Source organism: Octopus bimaculoides, chromosome 9 (genome assembly GCF_001194135.2).
Source record: "Octopus bimaculoides isolate UCB-OBI-ISO-001 chromosome 9, ASM119413v2, whole genome shotgun sequence".
Lineage (NCBI taxonomy): Eukaryota > Metazoa > Mollusca > Cephalopoda > Octopoda > Octopodidae > Octopus > Octopus bimaculoides.
This window is the reverse complement of record NC_068989.1, coordinates 49,333,510-49,347,920: the sequence shown is the minus strand read 5'-3', so window position 1 is coordinate 49,347,920 and position 14,411 is coordinate 49,333,510. Positions and strand designations below refer to the sequence as shown.

The following is a 14,411-nucleotide window of genomic DNA, read 5'->3' as shown; positions in this document are numbered from 1 at the left end:
TCTCTCTCTCTCTCTCTCTCTCTCTCTCTCTCTCTCTCTCTCTCTCTCTCTCTCTCTCTCTCTTAATAATATAAAAGTGAATATATGTATGTTCCAAATTGTTGGCTCTATTTCCACACCTAAGTAGCTTAAATTTTACATAGGATCACATCTTTTTAAAAAGAAGATCATAAGCTAAGGGACTTTCTCTGATAATTTCTATAACATTGGGCAAAGCTTAGTGCTGCTGGTACTGGTCTCATTTCCATTGTTTTAACATAAAGTTATTACTATTGTTCATTGTTTGAGTGAAGTCTGTATGTGTCTTTCAACATTTTAAACCCTTTAGTATTTAAGCCAGCCATACATACCTGCTCAAAATATTCTGTTTTATGTGCAAACTAGCCAAACCCTCACACCTATCCTACAATGTTATTCTTAAAATAAACAATTACATCATTGGAAACTCAATGCTACAAGATAATGCATGATTAATTCAAAGCAATGTGAAGAAATATTACATTTGACAGAGTAATCTGAATGCTAAAGGGTTAAATATATTATATACTTCAATGACACCCAGCTGCTTAATTTAAAGATTATAAAATATTGTAGTCAGATAACCCATGGAATCCAGTAATGGCAGAACATATTTTAGGAAAATATAATCATAATGCACAATGGATAGGTTTTCATTATAAAGGGCAAAAGTGGGCCAAATGTATGTATGTGTGTATGCATATGAATGTAACAAAGAAATTGTGATTTTGTTCTTAGTTTTCTTCACTGACAATTTTAAAAATCTATTATGTATATATATATGGCTATTTATATAATACTTATAAATATATTCCTTCTTTTGTAGGTGAGTGTCATTTCTGGAACTTCTGCTGGTAAGAGAGAGCTTGTTTTATTTCTGTTTCATATGTTATTGTTATTCTTGTGACATGTGTCATGATGTTACAATAAGTTCTCAATGAATTGTTAAGTTCACAGTAGTCCACTTTCACTTAACAATCCTACTACTTCACACATGAGTAACATTAAGAATGCTATGTTCATGTTCACCTGTCTGTATATATCTAACATTTTATGCTTTTGTAAGAAATAATTGTCACAAGTATATAGCTCCTAGCTTCTATTATTATTGCCAGAACGTATTTTATATAGAAACACAACAGCAGGCTTATAACTTCAAGCATTTCTCAATTTAAGTGGTATTGTTAACATAAAACCTGTGCATTAATATAAAGCCTCTTATACAATGTGCAATGTGCTTTTGTACAAGTAATGTTATGCAAAGCATTGGATGGCTAATGTAGTGGAGGGTACTATATGCAGTGAGATGAATGATTCAAAGGATTTTCTGTTGTATTTGTGGTGCAGCCTGCAATTATGTTGTGCATAAACTGTTGTAGGAACTGTAGAAGAGGCAAACGGAGAACATCTGTTTGTAAACCTGGAAGAGATTAACATATATATGTGAGATATGGTGCGTCAATCAGTTGACTTGTCTTCTGAATTCTAACAACAACAACAAAATGTGCAGTAATTGGTAGAGATGAACCATTGAAAAACCGAGCAATGTATGGGGTTTATATTGAATTTAGAAGTTTCAAAGGCCAAAATCATTTTTGGCTTTGAATAAAGAATGCAAGAAGATCAAAGCTATTTTGGCCATTATGGATTTATGGAGATTGCAAAAGATAGGAATAATTGATTATTGTTTATGAGAGAGATCAAGAAAAGTTCTTTTCAATTAAATTCTCATTTATTGTATATAAATACAAATGAAAAGCAAAATACTACAGTTCAAGTTGCAATAATAATGGCTTATATTGATGTATCAAATGACAAGAGCCATTGTGCAATGAAACAAATACTAATACAATAATTAGTGCAGTAATATTACAATAATTATGAGTTTTATTTTATGATTATTGATATTTGTACTTTGAAAATTTTCAATGTAAGCTGCTCCCATGATTAGAGGTTTGTTTACTTGCAGTAGATAAGCTGGACTTTTTCTTTTTCATGCCTTATCTGCCTTTGTAGTTGTTGTGTATCTGCAGGTCATCCCTTCTCCTCAAGTATGAAATGGGAAAAGATTAAAGAAGGATGAAGGATAATGTTGGCTACAGCGTTATAAAATGTTATTAGAGTACTATTGCTCTTGAGAAAAGCATGAATGTCATAACACTGTGTCTTATTTCTACTAACTCTGAGCTTCAGTATCTCATGAACAAATCTTGATTGCTATTTGTTTAAACGATTAGCAAGCAACCAAAGGAAACATTCAGATGCTTTTAGTTTTACAGTTTTGATATGTCACCACAAGAGTTATGCCCTGCTATTTGATTAGATAATTAATTCTACATGACTTCAATTTTAGCTTTAGATTTCTTTATTAGAAAACAAAATCGGCATCATGGTAATGATGCAGTTTCTCATTCATTATACATACATTCACAGGCATGTATACATAGATAGTTGACAACTGTCCATTTACATCCAAAGAAGATCACTGACTACATGGAGATGACTATGTTTAACATAAGTTACCTATGTTTCTAATCTGCCAGGTGTGTCACTATTTCAAGTGTGTCACCACCTCAGGTTTGTCAACCCCTCTGGTCTGTCACCACCTCCCTTTTTCTGCAGGTTTAAAAAAGAAATAGAGGTGAAAATTTAGCATTATTTGTGCAGAATTTTAGTTCCAATGAAGCTTCACTATACCTCATTAGATATTCCCCACCCTATTGGTGTGATCCCAAAATGAGCTGCAGGATCAGCATATAGGACCACTGTGGTCTTCAACTGGTGCTGAAGATACTCCATATGGTCAAGACTAGTTTACTTTCTCCTAAAGTTACAATGTAATGAAAGTTCACCAGTTCCTCATTCTTAGTGAGCTTACAATGCACCAGTCACCAATCTAGGATTTTTTTTTTTATATCTGTGCTATTGTTGATGGCCACTGACCCGCCATGTTGGATTCAGCTATAATTTTGACAGATAGTATTTTTGTCTTTTTGAAGTTTCTAGCAATGTGTCAATTTTGTCATCAATGACCCAACCATACAACAAGTTTTAGTAGTTTACATGCCCCCAATAGTGCTCACAAGAAACCTGAAATAACACACACACACACACCATATTGGCTGTTTACGATTGATTAACATCTGTATAATCAAGCATCTACACACTATTAGTAATCAATAGCATTATCTTTTCTCAACTTATTGTTGTTCCTGTATTTTGCTTTTTTTGTTTCTTTGATTTTTATGGCTACCATTTATTTATTACTTTTTGTTAATTTGGGGGGTTGATTTTGTTTTAACTTTTAAACATTAGTAATGAATTGAATTTTTTGTGTCCTGCTTTTTTTTTTTTGTTTTGTTCTGTTTTTGTCAGCTTTTATTATTCATTTATTTATGTTTTTGAAATCCAAATGTTTAAATGAATAAAAAAATAAATTAAAACCTGTAATAGAAAACTTTATCAAAATTTTAAGCTGTTAGATTGGCAACACATTAAACTGTTTGTTTAATTTCATGACTTGTAAAAGAAAAAGCAATTGAACAAAACAAAAACACTCTATGACACAATTAAAAAAAATAACAAAACACTGAAAATTCTTTATTGATAAGCTAAAGTGGTTTTTATTTTATTTGACTTTTTTTTTTAAGTTTTAGAAATTAATTCTAGCTTTTAATTGTCACTGTCACCTTATACTGCCGTGTTTTTTGTTTCTTTGTTTTCATAATGTTTTGTTTTTTGTTAAATTCATTTATATTTGTAACTTAAAGTGATGGATTGAAGGAATTTTATTTCAGTAATAAAGATTTCATTCTTATGCACAATTCCATTCCCACTAAGGGAGGTGTTATAGTTAATTGATTTTAGATCATTATATTACTTTGTTTTTTGTTTTTTTCTTTCCATCTTTCATTATCAATAAGATTAATGAGTAAGACTTTGTAAAATTTCAGCCCAGAATGAAAACATGCACAACTTGTTGTTGTGAAATTTCTTGTCAAATTCCTTACTCTTGCATCAATACTTAATTACGTTCACAGTGGTTTCTCACAACTCATTGGCATCAAGCCACATATTTGTAGGTGAAGGCTACAACTGTTGATTGATTTCACACTGGTACATACATGTCTGGTATTTATTTTATTATACTTCTAAGAATGGGAGACAGAATCACCCCAAATGGCAATATAAACTCATAAACTCAGGATTTAAAAGAATAAAACTGGATAATATTTTAGTCTAGTATGTTATTTATAATAATTGGTTGAAATGTTAAAAAGAGAAGTATATCAGCTAATAAGTCAATCCTATACCAGCTTTAAAAATGGAATAAACTCTATGAAATCATTGAGGACTAAGTACAGGTGGAAAGACAAAAAACATGGAAAAAATTAATAAATGCTATTCTAGCAATATGGCATGCTCAGTCTTCAGGGATGCAACAATTTGATAATAATGGAGGTAGTCATGTAGATAAACACTGTTGAGTTTGATATATACACGTGGAGCACAATATAAATTAAAATATAGAGAAATTATGTAAGGCCTTAAGTCAACAGCTGTTTCAGGAAGCCAGGAGTTATGTAATAATCATAATTTGCCAGTGATATATGCAAAAAAGTAATGGATATGCAACCAATAACCAGTCACATGAAGATGCTACAGTAAATTTAGCTCCCCTCTTCAAGAGAAGATTGACAGATAACAAATTATAATAATAATGTAAATAAGGATTTGTTTATTTGATAAAAGTGATGATAATAATTGGGATTGAGAGAAGAAATGTTATGATTAATTAAGAGCATTGCATAGTTATATAATTAGTTGTATACTTTCTCCATTTTTATCAACACGCTATCCTCCCATGGTCATGAATTATGATTGCTTAGTTTTTTAGACATGCACCCACCCACCTTATTTTATGCTTATTTTAAAGTCAAGGTCATCATGGTTAATTGATTCTACCACTAGTTAATTAGTGTGTTGCTAACCTAGCACATCTCCAGAATGTTACTACATTCCTAACTGTGCAAAAAGAAAAAGAAAAAAATACATCATGCTACATCAGTCCACATATATATTAATAGGTACTTTGAGGAGGACACATCTCTTCTAGAAACAACTCATGCAAGTGCATGAGATAAGTGCTGAACATTTTGTACATAATGCTGAGCTTAAACAACTTTCTCAGGGGCCACAAAAGAAATTTCTGTAGAATTGATATTTTTTTTATTATGGAAGACATTCCAAAAATAATTCCTATCAGAATGGTTGGAACTATTGAATCAGTATTCAATAAGATGAGAGGATAAGTTGATTATCATGATTTTAAGGATACTAAATTAGTCTGTGTTTTCTTGGCTCCATACCATCTGTACTTGTACAAGTCATTAAAGGAGTTTCTCATGTAATCACATGACTTTTCTTCTGTAGTCTCTTTTTGTTGTTTGCTTCATGATAGTTTTTGTGTAGTTGTTTTTAAGTTTTTTTGTTAGAATTTCTGTGAGACTAGTGCCATTACAGTATTTCTAGAATATATTTTTTTCCTGTGTAAACCAGCATCTTAAGAATCAAAAGAAGTCAACCAAATGCAGCATTGGCATCACATTTAATTTTTAAAAAGTTATTTAATAGAAACCAACAATGAATAAAGGAAGAACTAAAAATAGATAAAAGAGACAGCTGTGTTATATTGTGTAGTTTTGATTTTTAACATATTTGTATTTTTCAAAGATTTTGTAATTGAGTATATTTGTAAGTTATTTCAATGTAAAGAAATTTACTTGATTAATTACCTAAATCTTTTTGGCAATGTATAGAACTTTATTATCATTGTATTCTTTTTGGATTTATTTATAATTTTATAACATCCTGCTTTAGTATCCTTTTTCAAATGATTGAATAGGTCTTTTTACTTTACCTCCTCTTTCTATTGTACAACAAAGAATGTTTGGTTTTTACTTTCCTCAAATGAAATTTGAATATTCGCTATCAGGATGATCAAGATGTAAACTGCAGGAATAAAACTTCTGCGGAATATCTTACTGATTTCATTAATGGAGAAATTCAATGCCATTTTTGTTCTCATTGTCGTTATTTCTGGTTGAAGTGTTGTCCATGCTATTGTAAAGTTTCAGGTAGTTCTGCTGAAGGAGATGAAGAGTGCAGCTATTAAAAATTGCAAGCTGTTTGAATGTTTCAGAGTGATTCTAAAGTAGGTAGGGAGTTAGTGGGGATGATTTACTAGGTAGATCAGCAAGTTGAACAGTTAATAAGAAACTACTTTACTCACTTTCGTGATGTTGATAGCAATCGTAAGTGATGGAGTAATGTTGGAACCTTCAGATAGTAGCAAATTTTTAATGGAAGCTTGTAAATAATATGTGGTGTATAAAACAACATTGCTGCCAATGATTGTTAATTGGCATTTTAAAACCATTCAGCCACTTAAAGAAAGGAGTAGTAATAAACATTCAAATATAGCTAACTTAAGAGTCAGTAATAGCATATAAAATCATTTTTATTTCTGCTCTCTTCTATCAAAGATGTTTCGATTAAGTACGCCTTTTCAATTGTTTAAAAGTTAATCTGTGTCACAATATGAGCCATCCTTAACTTGTTTATTTTTCATGTATTTCTTTTTGCAACCTATTGTTAATTAACAGTTTCATAACCAATAATATATGTACATACATACATACAAATATACATACATACAGTACAGAAGAATAGCTGTATTGTGATCTACTTTAGGTTCTATGTTTTTAAAATTATATTCCAGTTTTCTTATGATGTCCATAGGGTAGATATGTTATCATGTTTCTGATGAAACACACTGCTTTCATTTCAATTGGTTTTAAAAAGTGACAAAGAATTTTCGTAAAATAACTTTGTCATTATTAAACTGGTGTTTGAAACACAAGCCAGCATGAAATTTTGTAAGGTTCTAGTTTAGATCAGTTTAAAAGTAGAAGTTTGTATCATAGATTCAGGGTGGTCTTGGCTGGGTTGGTATTAAAAGAGAATCAATTCAGCCAGTTACAACAACTCATCACTGCAAAAACTTACCCATAGAAAGGTTTATTCAAATATTATAAGTTTTCTTACTATATTGAGATGGATTTTCTTACTTTAAAATACTGTTGCCGTTTCTTGTCATCCTCATCAACAGCATCATTTATATCACCTCCACCAGTATCTCCATTATCATTACCACCGTTCATGTATCTGGTTTTCTTTGGTGGATCTACGCAATCGCATCTTGCCATTTTAAAAATTTTTTATTTATTCTCTGTGATCTTCAATTCTCTTTGGTGAATCATTAGCACTTCAGTCAAAGAAGATTTAAAACATAGATCACTGGAATTAATGTCGTTTCAATCTCGTCAGACACTCTTATTTGTTATTTTATTAATCACATTTTCAAATATGTTACATCAACCTTCTCTTTTACTAATCCCCAGCTGTTTTCTTGATTCCTTTAGATTTAGCTGCTTTCGTTAACTTTTATGCTATACAGTCTAGTGACTCTCACGTCTCACAGCCAATGGAATATAGATCTTCTTCATTCACTCCAGTCATCATTTGTCTGGATTGAATCACCATGTTATTGGTATATTAAGAATTGTGATTATTAAAGTATTTTAATATTTATAGCTATAGGCATTTGTTCAATCTCATTATCCTATTCGCCAGCTTAAATTACATTTCACTTAATTGTTGTTCATCTTAGAAGAGTCTTTTCTTTTTCCTTTTATTTTTATGGTTATACTCTTTACTCTTTTACTCTTTTACTTGTTTCAGTCATTTGACTGCAGCCATGCTGGAGCACTGCCTTTAGTCGAGCAAATCGACCCCAGGACTTATTCTTTGGAAGCCTAGTACTTATTCTATCGGTCTCTTTTGCCAAACCGCTAAGTTACGGGTACGTAAACACACCACCACCGGTTGTCAAGCGATGTTGGAGGGACAAACGCAGACACACACAAACATATACACACACACACACACACACACACACACACATATATATATATATATATATATACATACATGACGGGCTTCTTTCAGTTTCCGTCTACCAAATCCACTCACAAGGCTTTGGTCGGCCTGAAGCTATAATAGAAGACACTTGCCCAAGGTGCCATGCAGTGGGAATGAACCTGGTACCATGTGGTTGGTAAGCAAGCTACTTACCACACAGCCACTCCTGCAGTTATGTTTATAATCTGTTATACTAGATTCTAAGAACTTGTTTCATAGTTTGACTAGGCAGATAAAAGAACTAATATTCATCTTTCTGTCTATTAACTTGATAGGCTTGTCAGAATGATCCTTAATTTAAAATCTGTGTAGGCTTACATGGTTGTAAAATAACTCTTGTATGACAGAATTCCAGTGTATTTTAGTTGCCATAAACACAATTTGCACTCAGCAGAGCAAATCAATAAAACAGTTTTGAAATTTTAGTATTACCATTGCTGATACCAAGGATCTTATAACATATTGTGGTACATTTTTTTTTTTACAGCTATACCTAGTGGGCTGTTGATAGTTAAGTCGCATGCCCATAGACATTGCAAACTTCTGCTAACAGGGTATGAACCACCAACCACTTGGATAATTGTCTTTTCACACCAACATGCACGCGCGCACACACTTGCACACACATACACATGCGCACTAGCTCTTTCATGTCCATTTTCCATACTGGCATGAACTGAATGGATTGTTACAATACATCTCAATTCTTATTCAAAGTTACAGACCTCATAGATAGTTTGGTTTCTATGATGCTCATTTTATTGCCAGTTGCTTTAGAGTGTAGTGGGTGAATTTTATCATAGCACAAACACTAGAGAGGTTGTCATATCTTCAGCAAAATCAAAGTCCCCTTAATCCCATGTCATCATTGCTTGTTCACCAGCCATTTTATGAAGCATGTTGGATGCATTTTATCATAGATACAACACTAGTAGAAGTTATTTTGTACTCCTTAAAGTTTAAGAATTTTCACTACTTCATGATGTTCATACACTCAAGACAATATGATAGAAAAAGAAGATGAATAGAAGTGAAAGTGTTGCCCAAAGAAGAACTTGGATGATGCAATGTGAAGGGAATGAGAGTATGATGGTTGAATGAAGGCGATTGGGATGAGAGGCTGCTAGAAAAGGAAAGAGAGGTTAAATGTTGTTTAAAATTCAGTAGTTTATTCATTCATGATTAAAATGCAGCAGATTTTGGTACCAAATTTTAGTAGCTTAATATTAATTAGAGGATAACATTTGAAATTCTGCATGTGATACACCTTGTTCTTTCTCATGTTCTTGAGATTTTGACATTCCAAAATGCTTTAGGCTGCAAATATGGTGGATAGTGAATATCAATCAATCATTGTTATTTGATTCATTTTGAACACAATTCATCTATGTCCAGCATTTCTATATTTCAATGTTCTCATTTACTCTCTCTGTCTCTCCCTCACTTTCTCTCTCTCTCCCTCCCTTTCTCTCTCTCTCTCCCTCCCTTTCTCTCTGTCTTTCCCTCCCTCCTTTTTATTTCATTTGGATACTAATCTAGCACATACAAATCACATTATCTTTCTTTTGTTCTACTTTTTAACTTTTAAAATAAAATTGTACTTAACAGAACAATATTTGTTGGATCCTGATTTTCATTCTCATGCAAATATACAAACAAATATATTTTCTCTTTCTCTCTGTCTTCCTTTCTTCTCATGTTATGCTGATAATTGTTTCCATTCTGGCATAGATTGGATGGTTTGCCATGATTGGAGTAAGCATGATTTTAGGGGAACTGCTCATATAGATGGAGCATTGGCTCACATCTCATTCGTGTTTTATTTTCCACTCAGTTTCTACAGCCTGTTGTCTTTTGTAATACTAACTACTTCCCAAACTAGGTGCTTTTTTTAGTGGTATCTGCACTAGAGAGGTAACATATCTCCCACAAGACTCTCATCCTTACACTTCACAGAATTTATTGCATACATTTTCCATGGTACTAGCGCAATAGAGGTACCCCTGTCCTAAACATGCTTGAAAGAACTTTTCAAACCCAAATCTCTCTTTCTCTATGTACACACAATAATAATAATGGCAGACCCTCAGCTTACTCAAGAAGTGAACAGGCATGTTGTTATTGTGGTTATAAAGGCTAAGCATAGTGATTTAGAAATATATTGATTTTTAAAAGTTGCCGGATCTTTTGTCTACAAAGTTTGTTAGGAGTTAGAGACTGAAGATGGAAATGTATCACCAGTATCAAAGCATAAAAAGCATTCTAAACACTCTGAAATCATCAGAACACCTGAATTTATCCAGCAAGTTCAACAGACCATTGATTACAATCCCAGAACATCTAAGAGGTCAGTTGTGAAAGATCTCCATGTGTCAGAATGAACAGCCAGAAATGTTGTCTATGAAGACATTAGATATAAGTCTTATATGATGAGGAAGGTCAATTTGTCAGGAAAAGCAATAGAAAATCACTACAAATTGAAAAATCCAGCAGAAAAAGATTTGGTTTCGTTTTTTCTCAAATGAGAAAAACTTCGACCAAGATCAAAAAGTTAACAGAAGAAATGAGAAACGGTTATGTGCAGACCCTTCTGAATTTCCAAGTGTTATGCTTGCAAAATTTCCTGCAATTGTCATGGTTTTAGGAGTTGTTAGCAATGAAGGACATGTGATGCCTCCTTACTTCTTTCCACAATGCCTTAAAGGTCAACTCTGCCGCCTACATTGAGGTCCTGGAAATAATTGTTAAGCTCTGGATAGACAGTGTATGCAGTGGAAGGCCATATGTGTTTCAATAAGACTCTGCACTATCACACATGGCTCTAGTAAAACAAGAATGGATAGCTGAAAATGTTCATGATCACATGATAACCCCTAACATTTGGCCTTCTAATTCCCCAAATCTCAAACCATTGGACTATTACATATAGAGCATTGTTGAGAGAGAGATCAATGAATATGCCCATAACACCAAAGATTCTATGAAAGCTGCCATAGTCAGAGTATTGTCAAAAATGAACCAGAACCACTTGATTAGAACATGTAGATGATTTAGATGTCATATAGAAGCAGTTGTTGAAGCTGAAGGCAGCTTTATTAAATAACATTATAGAAGAGAAGGTTTATTTTTATCCTCATAGCATTTTTTAATAAATAAAGTTATTATCTGTTATTATATATGTTTTTTTATATACATAAATCTGTCGTCAAATATCATACGCACCCTATATATATATATATATATATATATATATATATTGCATTTTCTATTGACAGTGCTCTAAAAAACTAAGCACTTTTGCTAATATTTTTTCACTTGACTTCATGATATGTATTGTATGTATTTCTATCTGGTTATTTAAGAGTTCTTCCCATGACAATACATAATGGAAATAATATTTAAAAGGCATGAATATATATATATATATATATATATATATATGTATATATAAAATCACGTTGCATCAGCTCCTGTCATCTGTGGAGGAAATCACTGTTTCTTTCTTCTTTTCTCAGCTGACATTAACTGCCTTAGCTTCTATTATTTATAGCTATATTTTCACCGATCACCGTTGCTAACACTGGTTGTGTTGTCTTCTACTCTGTCATAACCTGTTCTCTTCTCTCTGATGCTTATATCATCATTATCATTAACTTTTTCTTTCTACAATAGCATAGAGAGCTGTTCATGACTCCTAATTCTCTTGTTACCATTAGTGTCCCTATCACTTTACTTATCTGTTCTCCTTCTCTTTGCAATGCTAGTATTGCTGTTGTTATTTCTAATCCCATCTCTTTCTTTCTCTCTACTTACTAAAGCATAAATTTCTTTCATCTCTAGGATACTCTCATGTTGCTTACAATGTTTCTAACTCTTTGACTCACTCTATGTACTTACACTACTTCACTTTTTTGTCATACACCAGTGCCATTTCTATATGACTGCTTCTTTCTTCTGCCATACAAGACTCAGTATGTAAATTGATTTCAGTTTTATTTTCTGCCTTTATTTGCAAAATGACCCATGTAGCTGTTCAAGTTTCAAATTTAATTTAGTGGAAAGATTCTAAAATAAAATTTGAATATACTTCAAGGTGGACTGAACTCTTAAATTTGTAAAGACAAAGTTAAGCGATATTGCTGGAAAGTTTGATGTGCTCGATTGTTCCTGTTATATCAGTTGTTACCGCAAAGGTTACAGACCATAAAATCTATCTTTTTTAAATTTTTTTAAAGAGAATAAAGAAAAATGAAAAGGGAATCCAAAGTACTGCCCAGTTATGCCAACATGGAAAATCAGGCACTACTGATATTGATCTGATGGCATCAGAACCTCTCTGTCTCATTTGTATGTGTTAGCAAACACATGCAAGCTCATATATATATATATATATATATATATATATATATGCCTCTACAGACACTCTTTCCAGAATGTGTTTGCATGCACAGACATGCACACACTTTCTTGAATATGAGCACTCATTCATCCATGCATGTTCACATCCTATTGTAGTAGAAGTATTGTCTCTGGATTCTTTTTGAAAAAGTTTCATTTGAAACTGAGCTACAAGGGATGAACTATTTTCTGGAATATCTGTCTCTAAATTAAATGTACACAGAGTTAGTTATGTAGTTTTGTCTTGAGAAATGTTTCAGAATGTGTAGGAAGAAAACAAGAAAGACAACAAACTGAATTAGGAGAAAGAAAGAAAAAGGGAAGTGGAACTAAAACAAAAAGGATATTTTGATATTGATAATGATGGTGATGATCACAATAATAATGATAATAATAATAATATTAAGTACATTTCATTATAGAGTTGCTAGTCTCTTATGCCTTAAAGTATAATGTCTATTAAATTTACCTTTTTATACAAATTTTATTGTTATATTGTTATCTGGCATCTAAACCAATTGAACAATATCGAAAGAAATCTAACTGGAAGGGAAAGTAAAATGGTATAAAAAGCCAACCATAATACTATAAAACCAAATAAAAACTGCTCCCCTTGAAGTCATGAGTTTGTTTGTTTCTTTTAAAATTTCTTCCAATTTTTCTCATTCTTCAAGTTTTCTTCTTCTTCTTCTTCCCCCCTCCCCCCGCCCTCTTTCTACTGTATTCTTCAATCAATAATCATTGCCTATTTACATTTATCTCTGTTTACTTCTATTATTACTTTTAAAAAATTGTATATTTGTTGTACTCCCCCTTCAAATATTTTGCTTTTTTGATAGAGTTTTTGTTTTACATTTTAGTATTTTTTTTTCTTATTTGGAGTTGGTAGAAGAGTTGTCTTTGTTTCTTAGGTTGCTTCTATTTTCTATAATTTTATTAGAAGAACTTCCTCAGTTTCATTGAAAAATAAACAGATATGTGATAAACAACAACGACGATGATGATGATGATGATAATAATAATAATAATAATAATAATATCAATAATAACAATGGTATGAAAAATAAACAGATATGTGATAAACAACAACAACAATGATGATGATGACAATAATAATAATATCAATAACAATGGTAATGGCTTTAGTGATGATGATGATTTTGATATGTATATGTAAAAAATAAACTGCTTCATCTCAAAGAAAGAAGACTGCTTTTAGCAGACAATTTATTGAATATAAGAACACATCTCTGATTGACATTTACTGGTATATTTTTAGTGTAGCAGGTCTAAATATTTAAGGGAAAAACTAATCTAAAAATGAATTCATAGAATAAATAGTGAAAAAAAAAAAAAAAAAAAAAAACTTAAAGTAACAAAATTGATTATTTACTCAGAGTTTCTGTCTATAGAAAATATTAGAACATTTTTAACACTTTTAGTATCTACTTTAAATGCATCATTATCTTCTTCATTCTTGTCACCATTATCATTTCAATATCTACTTTCCTTTGCTTGCATGAATCAGATGGAATTTGTTGAAGCACATTTCCTCTGGCGGGATGCCCTTCCTGTTATCAACTCACACCTGTATATGTCTGCACGCTTGCGCACACACCTGAACACGTGCACACACACACACACACACACACACACACACACATGTATGTATGAATAGAGCAGATAAGAATAGTGACTGAGAGAATACATGTTTATTCCATTTGTTTACAGCTGTTTCATAATCTTGTTAGTTACATAATAGATTTAACATCAACATTTGCATGTATGTAAAATATACATATAATTAATGAAGTACAGCCATGTATACAAGTGTGCTGAGAAATCAACTAATAGACTAATCTTTAGAATGATTAATAATAGTTCAAGACATTAACTCTACTGCAGAAAGCAAGCTGATCCTATATATATATATATATATATATATATATATA

The 14,411-nt window shown here is 31.9% G+C and overlaps 1 protein-coding gene across 7 annotated transcripts in view; it reads left to right on the top strand.

The window, feature by feature from the left end:
* LOC106868354 (N-acetylated-alpha-linked acidic dipeptidase 2) overlaps positions 1 to 14,411 on the top strand; it is a 1,027,134-nt gene that overhangs the window by 177,785 nt on the left and 834,938 nt on the right. For 5 of the 7 annotated variants that reach the window (XM_052970676.1, XM_052970678.1, XM_052970679.1 and 2 more), the window contains exon 2: positions 845 to 872. The exons of the other annotated variants lie outside the window; for them this stretch is intronic. Coding sequence is in view for 1 of the 5 variants with exons in the window: in XM_052970675.1 (XP_052826635.1) it covers positions 845 to 872 (28 nt within the window). In the remaining 4 variants the exon portion in view is untranslated. The remainder of the gene's footprint in view (positions 1 to 844; positions 873 to 14,411) is intronic. 7 annotated transcript variants of the gene reach the window in all.